Here is a 12,397-nt window from a genome sequence, read left to right as displayed (position 1 = left end):
CAGTGGGATGGCAGAGCAGAAGGAAGCCCTCAGAGCTCAGAGGAGGACAGCCTGGCTCTCGTCCTTGCTGTGCTACGACACCATGTGACCTTGGGCTTCTGTTTCCCCTTCAGCCAGTAGGACGTTTGCCTCTGATGCCTGCCGGGCCCTGTTTTTCTGCGCCGACTCTGAGGCTGTGACCTTCTCAGCCTGGAGCCCCGGCCAAGGGCAGGGACCCCCATTCTCCAGCTCCAGCCCCCAGTCTGGTCTGCACTGAGCTCACACAGACACCACCCAAGGGCTCTAACGACTGTCTGCTCACCAGAGTCTTGGGCAGACTCCTTGGCACATTGAGGTTAAGAGCTGGGAGACACCAGTCAGGCAGGCCAGAAGCACCAGCCCCTGATCAAGCCAGCTGTGCCTTCATGACAGTCAGCTCTCGACATTCAGGGAGCCTTGTCTGTCCCTTGGCACTGACTCAGAACACCAGCCAGGGCCTACTTGAGTCTCCAGCATACCCACGTTGAGGGTTTAGTGGCAGGAGGAGGTGTTCCTGCAGCTTGTTGGAACAGTGGCCATGGACGAAGCCACACTGGGTTTGCAGAAACTTGAGGACCCTGAAAGGAGGAAACCGGGCCTGCAGAAGCAACAACTGTGGATTTATTGGACGCAGGGTCACTCGTGGCTCCGAGTCTTGGGGATGTCAGAGGTGGGGCACCATCCCAGCCAGAGCTTCCTCAAGAGCTGGGGGGCCCAGCCCCCAGGCCTTTCCTCCATGATGTCCTCCTCAGAAGCCTCTGAAAAGCACAATAAGACACGCCCTGTGGGTACCTTGCTGGAAGGAACCTTGCCCAGGGCTAGGGTACCCTCTGCTGCCAGGAGAACACATCAGCATTGCTAAAAGGGCAATGCCTTCCACCAGCCCAAGGGAGTGACCTCAAGTCCTGCCAAACCAAGAAGGAAGAAGGACGCAGGGGGCTCAGTCAGGAAAGACTGGGCATCAGACTACCTGGGCTTCACCCCTGCCCCTTCCCTGGGCCAGGAGGGTCAGGGAGGAACTCAGCTTTCTGTGACCTCTGCAGGGCCCCTGGGGTGAGGGAGCAGGGCAGTCCTGCTCACAGGGTGGGGTCTGCTGTCTTTCCTGAAACGTACACAGCCGTCTCCTTTTGGGCCTTGTTATTCTCCTAGGAAGGGAGAAGGGGCAGGGGGTGGGATGAGGCAGGTTCTATATTGTGTAGCCGGGGAAACAGGTCTCACTTCACGAACAGTCGGGTAAGGCCAGGGTTCAGATCCACTTGTTGCTCAGACCATGTCTGCACCTCTCAGCTGCACACAGAGCTGTTGCTCCACCGGATTGGAAGTTTGACTCAGCGGTCTTGGGGTGCCCTGGCCTCCCCCAACTGTTGCCACGGTGGCATGAGCCTGGCCTTTCCACTCCACCCTGCAGAGCCCAGGGGCTTCCCAGGAGGATCACATGGGTCGGTGTTCCAATTGAGCACCAGGCTTCTTTACCTTCCATCCTGGGGTCCCTGCCACCTCCTCTTCCTTCTCAGTCACCCTCTTTGCATCAGGAATGAGGCTGGCTGGTTCCTCCCTCGGGCCCCCACCTGCCGCTCCTCCCTAGACAAGACAGCAGTCTCCTCCTTGGGGGCAGCATCTTCCGGTCCTCGCATTGCCTTGGGGGTCATGGCCTGCAAGGAGGGGCAAGAGGGGGCTATATGGGCAGAAAGGCCCTCTGTTGCCCTACGCCTCCCCTCCTGCCCTGCACACTTGGAGTGAGCATCCCCTCCTGCTGTGCACACTTGGAATGCGCAACCCCGTTGTTGTGCACACTTGGAGGGCGCATCCTGGCCTGCTGTGCACACTTGGAGTGTGTATCCCCTGCTTCTGTGCACACTTGGAGTGTGCATCTCTCTGTTTTTCCAGGGAAGCCCCTCCCTCCTCAGCTCGAGGTGTGGTCAGGTTGTTAGTGTCCTAAAGGAGCCCCCTTACTATCCCTGGGGCCCTGACCATGCGCTGGACGAGTTCCTGTCTCAGCGAGCACTGGCAGGGGACAGCCCCCAGCCCCCGGCCCTTCCTCGCCAGGCCTCACTTACCTCAGAGTCATGCTTCTTCCCACTCCTGACTCCGCGTCTCTACAGAGGGAAACGGGCTGTCACATACAGTTGAGAGTGCCCAGGGTCCTTCCCTGCCTGCCCATCCTCTGTGTGTGTGCCCACCAAGGAGGCCCAGGACAGTCACCCCACTCCAGGGGAGGAGGAGTCCCCAGCCCTGACCCACCTGAGTGATCACGGGGTAGCACTTATCCATCGGCCCCCACACTGGCCTTAAGGTCTCCCCGATGGGCTGTATGACAGGGAGAAAGAGAGAAGGCTGAGGTGACGTGTCAAGGGCTCAGTCATGCATTGGTCCAGGTCAGTGCATGCTGCAGACTTGAAGACTGCGAGGGGTTTCAGGAAGCTTCACACTAACAAATGATTGATGTCTTTAAACATAAAACGCTGCATTCACAAAACAAGGACGGGTGCTAAAATAACAATGTTCCAACAATAACCTCTAACTCCTTCTTAAATTTCATTTTGGCTGAATCGGGCCTGTTGTGGTGCATGGACTCTTCATTTCGGCGCTTGGGCTTTCTTTTTTTTTTTTTCTCTCCAGCTCAGTGCACAGGCTCTTCTCTAATTCCTGGCCATGGCCTTCGTTGCCCCATGACATGTGCGATCTTAGTTCCCCGCTAGGGATCGCACGGGCATCCCCTGAGTCGGAAGGTGGATTCTTAACCACTGGACCACCAGCAAGTCCCTCCAACTTCTAATTCTTCAAAAACAGAAATATGATCATGGGAATTAAAAATCCAATCACAATATAGAGGATAAAATTGAAAAAGAATTTCTCCCACAATAGGGAGATCAGGTGCTGCAACGGCTAAAGCATAGATCTTTCTGAAAGAAGGAACAGAATCAACATACTGAGGTGGCAGGGAAAATCCCAAATAAATTACATTGATGTATTACTGAATATCTTCCCAAAGATGCAGGACCTGAGTTTGCAGAGAGAAGGAATCACCAAGTCTCCAGGAAAATGGATGAAGGAGACCCACCCCAGATGATGTCATTAAAAATACTGAAACACCTAGGATGAAAAGAAGAACCTAAAAACTACCAGATATGAAAAAAGAAGTCTATTAAGTTTCATCAGATTTTCAACACCAACCTTTGAAGGAAGAAGAAAATGAGAATCTTCAAAATCTGCGAGAAAATTATTTCTAGTCTAAAATTCTGTACATAGTCACACTGACTTACATACGCAGTAATACCTTTTCAGACAGGTAATATCTAGGACTACCCCTCAGGAGTATCTCAGCATTACCCCTCAGCACACCTGCAGGTTGTGCTGACCACAAAATAAAAGATAACATGGGCTCCACATGTGAACGAAGTGACGTACTCACCAGAATGATGGTGAAGGGAGGTCCCAGGACAGCTGAGCCTCCGACCTCAAGGACGTCTGTCCAGGAGGGAAAAGGGTGGAGGGCTCCAAGAAATACGTCTCCAGCGAAATAATCATATTGATAAACCACCTAACTTGTCTTAAGTGTATAGCAAGGAGATTGTTTTTAATAGACAGTTTAGATGTATTAATTATAGGTTCAGAGAAAACTACAGTTTAAAAAAGAGGAGAAACGCAAAATTATACAGAAAGAAAGACTGATGATAGTATACTACCTGACTCAGGAATACTGTTTGCATAGTTTTAACATGTAAACCCTCAGTATTGAGCTAAACAAAATGATGCCCTAAGCCACTAGAATGACTTCAAAAAGGAAAATGCTGGAAATGTTAGGAAACACACAGATCCTCTCATTGTTTGCTGGAGAGAATGCAAAGTGGGTACCAGCACTTTGGAAAGTTTCGCAGTTTGCTGGGAAACTAAGTACACATTAGCACAAGATCCAGGCACCCCCTGCGCGGTGCTTACCTGAGTGAAAGAAAACCTATGTTCGCACAAAACTTGTACCTAAACATTACAGTGGTTTTATCTGAAACTGCCAAAAACTGGAAACAGTCCAAATGCTTCTCGTCCAGTCGGCGGCCACACCGCAGGGCATCCACACTGGGGACAGCTATTCGGCAATGAGAAGGAACAAACTACCGCGGACCATCCACAGGCATCCTGTGCTCAGTGAGAGGCTCAGAGCCACACCTGGGGGCGGCCCTGTGGCCCAGCGGCTAGGACTCTGTGCCTGCACTGCAGGGGCCCGCGTTTCATCCCTGGTCGGGGAACCGAGATCCCCAGGCCTGCTGCGTGGCCAGATAAATAAGACTAGGTGCTGGGATGTTTCCAGTTACATGACCATCTTGCAAAGGCAAAACTATGGAGCCAGAAAACCAATCACTGAGTGCCAGGGGCTGGGAGAGGGGGAATTAGTATTAGTGAGTATGGGGGATTTTTCTGAACTGATTGGAGCTGTTCTGGATCTTGGCTATAGTGGCAATTTCGTAGTTGCATACATCTGTCAAAACTCACAGAACGGTGCACTAAAAAGAATGGATTTCACTCTATTTAAATAGTTCCTTAATTTAAAAAAAATGAATTAAAAAGAGCCCACTTTGTGGGAGAGGAATTTAAAAGCCAAAATGTCATAAAAGTCAGCAAAAGAAGCAAAAATGATTCTTAACTTTTAACAACTAAAGATGTCATTACTCACAACACTTAGAATGCCGAAACCTAGGATATAAACATGAGGAAGACTGGAGCGAGGTGAGACGTCTGCTGGAGGTGGCGGTAAGTTCCAGGTGTTACAAGGGCTAAATCCTCACCTTTTGTTGTAATAACTCATTAGATAATGTTTAGATCTGAACAATCAAGACAAAGCAAGATAAGCTTTTTATTTAGAACAGTGGAGGCAAAATCAAGGGCTTCAGCTAGACAGTTGGAAGCGAGAAAGATTTCTACCCTGGGCTGCAGGAATCGTGGGTGAAGAGGACTGGGACAAACAGCAGACTCTTTCCAGGTCTTAAACCTTTGACTCATCAAGCTATTGTCTTTGATGACAATAGTTTCTTTAAATGAAAGTTGGTTAATTAAAAAAAAAAAAACACTAATGAAGCAACATAGGACTCTGTCTCCAAAAGTGAAATTTGCTCAGTTGTGTCCAACTCTGCAAACCTATACAGTCCATGGAATTCTCCAGGCCAGAATACTGGAATGGGTAGCCTCTCTTCCTGGAGAAGTCCCTTCTCCAGGGGATCTTCCCAACCCAGGGATCCAACAGAGTCTCCGCATTGCGGGTGGATTCCTTACCAGCTGAGCCACGAGGGAAGCCCAAGAATCCTGGAGTGGGTAGCCTATCCCTTCTCCAGTGGATCTTCCTGACCCAGGATTCGAACCAGGGTCTTCTGCACTGCAGGTGAATTCTCTACTCACTGAGCTATTAGGGAAGCCCTAAGGCACCTACCCACCTGGGCCTTCTTAGGGGCTCTCCAACCTCTGACAGTCACTCCCTAACTACGTAGCCCACACGTCTCTGTGCTGCTGGGTCACAGAGCAGCTTGGCCCCATGAAACTCCTCCCTTCCCAGTAGCGCCAGAGGGAGAGCAGGGGGCCTCCAGAGACCAGGCATGTGACTCTAACGTGTCACCTTGGGCAGCCTGGGTCCAGTCACTGTCCCTCTGGGAGCCTAAGTTTCCTCCTCTACAAAGTGGGAGCTGCTGGTGGAGGCGGGGAGAATGGATACACGTGCATGTATGGCTGAGTCCCTTCACTGGCCACCTGAAACTGTCACAACGTGGTAATTGGCTATACCCCAGGACAAAATAAAGTTTCCCTTCACCGTTCACCTGAAACTGTCACATGTTTCCTGGCTATACTCCAACACACACAAAGAAATGCTGCTGGGGGGCTGCGAGGTTTCACCAGATTGTCAACCCCTCATCTGGCTAGTGACCCTCAGTGGACATCCAGCTTCCATGTGTGTTTTCCTGACAGAGGGCTGGGAGTAGGGGCTTCAGTCACAGGTCCCTGGACCTGCAATGTCCAAGAGGATATGTGACCCCAGGCAGGTGTCCTGCTCACCACCACCCCCTTCTCGTACGAATGTGGAACCATATTCCAAGGCTACTCACACAGTAGGGGTCATCTGTTCCTGTCGGTTCGTCTAGGTTCCTGCCCCGGACCCTGAGATGAGCTTGCGGCCATAGATCCCTGAGGTGACTGTACAGCCAGCCCTAGGGGTCGGGAATGGGGGTGGTAGAGCGGGGCTTTGACACTTTCCTGAGAACACAGGGGATTTCTCCAGAGTCCTCACACACACACACACACTTGGTCACCCATTTCTGATCAAGCAGCATGACCACTCTTGTGCTACGTGAGACAGTCCCCGTAGCCCCTGACAGAGGTCACCACCTGTGAAGACTCCACAGCGATCTCATGGGCAGGGGCTGTTTCCACAAAGACCCCTGAAAAGAGTAGTCCACCACGCTGGCAGGTAGATGAAGAAAGACTAGTTAAAATATTTAAAAGAGTAACGTAATTATATTTAAATATCAGTGTTTACAATATGGCAGAAATGGTAGATTTTTAAAGTATTTTGATGTGTGATAAAGACATTAGACATTAACTTACAATGTGTGAGGGGACAGCTATTCAAAAGTTATAAGTAACTATTTGAAGATCACTTCTGTAGGATATAACTTGGTTATACGTGTTTTGAGGGGGGAGGTTTGGGAGTTTTTTGGGAGGATGCCTGGATTTTAGTGGCTCAGACAGGAAAGGGTCTGCTTACAATGGGGGAGACCTGGGTTCAATCCTGGGTCGGGAAGATTTTCGGGAGAAGTAAATGGGAACCCACTCCAGTACTCTTCCCTGGAAAATCCCATGGAAGAAGCCTGGCAGGCTACAGACCATGGTGTCTCAGAGAGTCGGACATGACTGAGCGAGTTCACTTTCACTAATGGATTTTGGAAAACAACCCTGCTGCCTCCCTACCCCCAGACTCAACTTCCCTCAGCCACAACAGGTGGAAACTGAGGCAGCAGCCAGCCAGGTGAAGGCCGCGAAACTCCCAAGAGCAGCCTCCAGGTGCAGGGAGGTCGGCTGAGTCCAGGCAGCCGCTGAGAACTAGAGCCCTTGCTGCTGGGTCTCTGGGAGTGGAAGGTGGTAACACAGGCACTCGTGGATGTGGCTGTGTGGGTGTGTAGATATGCATGTGAGCATGGGCTAGTCAGGATGTGAATGTGTGTAATGTGGTTCATGAGTGTGTGATTCTGTGTGTGTGTGTGTTGCGTGTACCAGTGGGAAGTGAGGGGACACCAAGAACTTTATCGGTGGTCCCTCCGGTCATTAGGTCCTCCCGCCAGCACGGGGCAAGGACCAGAACATACTTGGGAGGCGAAGGCCACTAGGAGGAGGACAGGGACACGTTCTGGGAACGGGGCTGTGGCCGCATTAGAGGCTGACAGGCGACAGGTGGTGGCAGAACCCATTCCCAAGACCCTGGACTCTTCCTCGACTCTGCCGAGCTGGGGAGTCAGGCCGGGGGAGGGCGACTTCTTGTGCTCTCCAGCCACCTCCGGAAGCACGTGGAGAGCACGCGTGAGGGACAGTGGGCGCCCGTGCGCCTGACTCTCCTTGACCCCTCTCCTACCCTCTGGCAGCACAATCTCCCCTACAGCACACCTCAGGGCAGAGGGCAAAGGCCGGGCCTCTGCTCCCTTTATAAAGTGGCCCCGGACTGGTGGAGCCCCAGAGGTGGAGTGAGAGTGCCACGCTGGGCTGGTCCTGGGTGCCGGTGTGGTGAGGAACGCAGCGCCCACGGAGGCAGCCATGGGGCTGCTGTCTGGGGACACGCTGGGGCCCCTGGCCATGGCCGTGCTCATCTTCTTGCTCTTGCTGGACCTGATGCACCGGCGCTCACGCTGGGCCCCACGCTACCCACCAGGCCCCACGCCGCTGCCGGTGCTGGGCAACCTGCTACAGGTGGACTTCGAGGACCCGCGTCCCAGCTTCAACCAGGTGAGGACGGAGGGGTGGGGAGTGCGCAGCGGCGGTCCTAGGGCCCCACCTAGCAGCGGACTGTGGGCGCTGGGTGAATCCACAGGCCGGAAGAGGACTGGGCCAAGAGGAGATGGATTCGAGAGCCCTCCTGAGGGAGGGCGTTTGTTCAGGGCCCGAGAACTGTTTGGATTTTCCAAACAGAGGTCAGAGAGGACAAAGGCCAGGGGGTGGGGGTTTACAGGATGGCGACGGGCTGAGGATTCAGCCAGCCAGCTCTTAAATTAAGTGAGCCTGAGTCCCTGAGGGTCACGTTGGGAGGAAAGGCCTTGAGAATGGGGGAGATGTCTGGTCATGGGCCCTATTTAAATCAGGCGAGTTGAGGTTGAGAGAGGCACAGTGATCTGGTTCAAATCTTTTGCCTCCATGAGACCTTGGGCCTCCCTGCTCCCCTCTGTGAACCTGGGTTTCTTCACCTGTAAAATAGGATGCTAACTTGGCCTGCTGGCCATTTTGTGACGCTTGCACAGTCATAGCTGGGTCTGTGAGTAGCATGGTCTCATCCAACTTGAGAGCCTCAAAACGAGTGGATGTAACCCCCCCGGGCTCACGAGACTAGATAAAGTCCTTGCAGTTGCTCGCTGCTGGAGGGGGGCCCAGAGGTGCTCAGAGGCTAGAGCCACGAGTCTGGGCCCACAGCCAGGCGGGGCCTGGGCTTGCCAAACACCCTCGACCTTTGGCCTGCAGCTGCGGCGCCGCTTCGGGAACGTGTTCAGCCTGCAGCAGGTCTGGACGCCGGTAGTCGTGCTCAGCGGGCTGGCCGCTGTGCGCGAGGCGTTGGTGCACCGCAACCAGGACACTTCCGACCGTCCACCTCCGGCCGTCTACGAGCACCTGGGTTACGGGCCGCGCGCCGAAGGCAAGTGGAGAGGGCAGGCCACGTCCCTGCAGGTGGAGGCAGAGCTGGGGACATTCGGTACAGGAAAGAGCCAACCATTAGAAAGGGCGGCAGGTTGAGAACGGAGACTGTGCCAAGCGTTGGGGAAGGAGAAATTGGATGAGGCTGAGGGCGGGGGATTTTCTAAGAGAGGGCGGCCCAGGGTCACTGAGAACGCGAAGGAGACGTCAGTGTGGGCAGGAAAGAGGACAATGCCGGGGTTGGTAGTGCAGGGGCAGGCCAGGACCTTCGCCAGGTGGAACGAGGTCTCCGTGAGCAAAATAAAAAGTGGAGCCAAGACGGGCGCCAAGTAGGGGTAACTCGGGGAGCAATGTGGCCGACAGAGAATGGGACCTGTCCCCGGATGGAAAGGGGTGTCAAAGTGGGCGGGATTTGGAAGGGGAGGGCCAGGCCAGTGTGGGCGGGCAACCCCGAGAACTTCTCCCAGGGGGTGGGGTTGTGAGCAGATCCCCGGGAGGGGCGGGGCCAGGCCAGAGCCACGCCCACATGCCCGCCCCGCCCCCAGGAGTGATCCTGGCGCGATATGGGAACGCCTGGCGAGAGCAGCGGCGTTTCTCTCTGTCCACCCTGCGCAACTTCGGCCTGGGGAAGAAGTCACTGGAGCAGTGGGTGACCGAGGAGGCCTCGTGCCTCTGTGCCGCCTTCGCCGACCAGGCCGGTGAGTGAGTGCTGGGGCTGAGGGACACGGAGGTCTGGGAGGTTTGGAGAGGTCTGGGAAAGAAGAGATGGAGGCGTGCCCTACCTTGCACCGTCCCCTTCCAGGACGCCCCTTTAGCCCCAAGGAGCTCCTGAATAAAGCAGTGAGCAACGTGATCGCCTCCCTGACCTTCGGGTTCCGCTTCGAGTACAACGATCCTCGCATCGTCAAGCTGTTGGACATGATGGAGGACCTGTTGAAAGAAGAGTCTGGCTTAGTGCGCCAGGTGCGGGAAAGGAGCTCTGTAGAGGCGGCCTCCGTCCTCCAGCAAGTCCCTCCCCCCGGAGGAGGACTTGTGTAGAGGGCCAGTGCAAGAAAGGGCTCTCCGGGATAGGCACCTGCAAGGAAAAGGTCTGGAAGTGGGAGATGGCAGACAGCCCAGGTGGGAGAGGCCTGGCGGGCTCAGCGCGCTTAGGGGTGGGAGTAGGCTTTCACTGGAAGGGACCGGTATGCACGATATGTACATTTTAGGTTTATCTTTTGGGCTCAGGGCCAGGAGAGAGGGGCAGGTCTGAACTTAGGGAGGAACAAGGTCGATGATGGAGACACTGGAGGAAGCTAGGACTTGACTGGTGAGAGCCTGAGCACCAGGATGTCCCACGGCCCCACGGCTGTGACCCGCACAGGTGGTGGAAGCTGTGCCGGTGCTCATGCGCATCCCAGGGCTGGCCGCCAAGGTCTTCCCGGGGCAGAAGGCCTTCATGGCCCTGATTGATGAGCTGATCGCCGAGCAGAAGATGACCCGGGACCCAACCCAGCCACCCCGACACCTGACCGACGCCTTCCTGGATGAGGTGAAGGAGGTAAGGTGATCGGAACGGGGATGTGTGTTGAGGGCCCAGGAGGCAAACTCGGGGCTCTGTATCACCCAGGGATCAGACACCTGGGCTGACCGGAGCCGGGTGGGAGGCCATGTGGGGACTTCACCTCTGTCCCTGAGCTTACCTTCCCGGTGTGACCCAGGCCAAGGGGAACCCCGAGAGCAGCTTCAATGATGAGAACCTGCGCCTGGTGGTGGCCGACTTGTTCTCCGCTGGGATGGTCACCACCTCGACCACACTGGCCTGGGCCCTCCTCCTCATGATCCTGCACCCAGACGTGCAGCGTGAGTCTAGCCCGGGGTGGGTGCTGGGAGGACGAGGACAGGACGAGGCCTCTGAGCTCAGTTGGTTTGGCCACCAACACCAGCTCTGTGCAGGGCCTGAGCCCCAGCTCCAATGTCACAATGCCTCCTCCGAGTGGACACAGTGCTACCCAGGCATCATGAGGAGGCAGGAGCCCAGGCCTTGGGTCTGACCACCACGAGGACACTTGTTTTCCAGGACGGGTCCAGCAGGAAATCGATGAGGTGATAGGGAAGGTGAGGCGACCAGAGATGGGGGATCAGGCCCTCATGCCCTTCACCGTGGCCGTGGTCCATGAGGTGCAACGCTTTGCGGACATCATCCCCCTGGGAGTGCCCCACATGACATCCCGTGACATCGAGGTGCAGGGCTTCCACGTCCCAAAGGTAGGCATGCGGCTCCTGTTAGCTGCAGTGAGTGTTGCCAGGTGTGGCCAGGACTGGAATCCAAGCCACCCCGTCCTCATGGCCACAGGTACTGAATGTCCCAGCCTGGGTGGGCGTGGACAAGAGCAGAGCAGGCCTGGCTCTGTCCACTCAGAGCCCCGTGCGGGCAGGGAAGGCAAACTAGAACTTATCAGAGCATTGGAGGGGCCGGGCACTGAGGGGAAGTAAGGGCACCCTGCCACGGGCACAGGGACGGTGCTGAGACGCGTCTTGGGCTGAAGGTTACTTGAGGCTGGGTGCGTGCCAGGCAGTGTGTGTGCCCATCTGTGTTTGGTGGCAGGGGTCTGGGCACCGCCAACCCTACCAATCGAGACCTCATAAACGCCAGACATTTGCCACCAGGGGACGACACTCATCACCAACCTGTCGTCAGTGCTGAAGGACGAGACCCTCTGGGAGAAGCCCTTCCGCTTCCACCCGGAGCACTTCCTGGATGCCCAGGGCCGCTTCGTCAAGCAGGAGGCCTTCATACCCTTCTCTGCAGGTATCATGGGGCTGGTGGGCTGCCCAGTTTGCTTCCCCATTCTGAGGGGTCTTGGAGGGGGAGACCCAGGCTCACAGAGCCCCTGTGCCCACCCACAGGCCGCCGCGCATGCCTCGGGGAGCCCCTGGCCCGCATGGAGCTCTTCCTCTTCTTCACCAGCCTCCTGCAGCACTTCAGCTTCTCGGTGCCTGCTGGGCAGCCCCGCCCCAGCAACCATGGTGTCTTTGCCTTCCTGGTGACCCCAGCCCCCTACCAGCTCTGTGCGGTGCCCCGCTAGAGGCAGGCACCCTGCCCTAACCCGCTCCACAGCCGTAGTCCTGATGCTCAATAAACCACTGTCTGGTGGCTCCATCCTGACTTGAGTCTCACCTGGGGCCCCTGACCAATCCCTTGCAGTCACGTGGCCCCAGCAGTCTCCCCAAAACCAGCCCTGACACTGGCCTGATTCATCCTTACCTGGCATTTGACCCCGTTTAACACATGAGTGTACTGAGGCTCAGAGTGTCCTGGGGTGTACTGTGAGAGGGGTCTACTGAGGCTTACACCCAGACACCCTTGGAGACCCAACCTTGGGTACTCTGCAAAGTGACGAAGCCTATATAATCAGGTCCTGGCTTCTGCTGGAGGGGCTCACGTTGGCTGGGGAGAGATTTCAGGTCCCCATGGGATAAGGGGGGCCCATCAGCTCAGACACCCACATTTCAGGCCTAGCCACAG

At 55.5% G+C, this 12,397-nt stretch overlaps 1 protein-coding gene and 1 pseudogene across 3 annotated transcripts; one reads left to right on the top strand and one right to left on the bottom strand.

Annotated features, from left to right (window-relative positions):
* Positions 1 to 654: 654 nt before the first annotated feature.
* LOC138078810 (uncharacterized) lies at positions 655 to 7,805 on the bottom strand (annotated as a pseudogene).
* LOC138078404 (cytochrome P450 2D14-like) lies at positions 7,733 to 12,012 on the top strand. Of its 3 annotated transcripts, none has more exons than XM_068971144.1 (9): positions 7,733 to 7,992; positions 8,719 to 8,890; positions 9,435 to 9,587; positions 9,692 to 9,852; positions 10,253 to 10,429; positions 10,590 to 10,731; positions 10,949 to 11,136; positions 11,539 to 11,680; positions 11,779 to 12,012. In XM_068971144.1, exons 1-9 carry the CDS (start codon positions 7,804 to 7,806, stop codon positions 11,955 to 11,957), a joined length of 1,503 nt encoding a protein of 500 aa, XP_068827245.1. In that variant the 5' UTR covers positions 7,733 to 7,803; the 3' UTR covers positions 11,958 to 12,012. The 3 variants fall into 3 exon arrangements, with proteins under 3 accessions (XP_068827245.1, XP_068827244.1, XP_068827246.1); XM_068971143.1 differs by having other exon boundaries at positions 10,895 to 11,136; XM_068971145.1 differs by lacking the exon at positions 9,435 to 9,587.
* Positions 12,013 to 12,397: the final 385 nt, after the last annotated feature.

Source organism: Capricornis sumatraensis, chromosome 4, assembly GCF_032405125.1.
Source record: "Capricornis sumatraensis isolate serow.1 chromosome 4, serow.2, whole genome shotgun sequence".
Taxonomy (NCBI): domain Eukaryota; kingdom Metazoa; phylum Chordata; class Mammalia; order Artiodactyla; family Bovidae; genus Capricornis; species Capricornis sumatraensis.
The sequence above is the reverse complement of the archived record's forward strand: the minus strand, read 5'-3'. Positions and strand labels throughout refer to the sequence as shown.

Coding starts and splice junctions, on each gene's coding strand:
- LOC138078404 (XM_068971143.1), top strand. CDS start 7,804: ATGGGGCTGCTGTCTGGGGACACGCTGGGGCCCCTGGCCATGGCCGTG. Junction 9,588..9,691: donor CGCCTTCGCCGACCAGGCCG/GTGAGTGAGTGC, acceptor GTCCCCTTCCAG/GACGCCCCTTTAGCCCCAAG. Junction 10,732..10,894: donor CCTGCACCCAGACGTGCAGC/GTGAGTCTAGCC, acceptor AGGCATCATGAG/GAGGCAGGAGCCCAGGCCTT.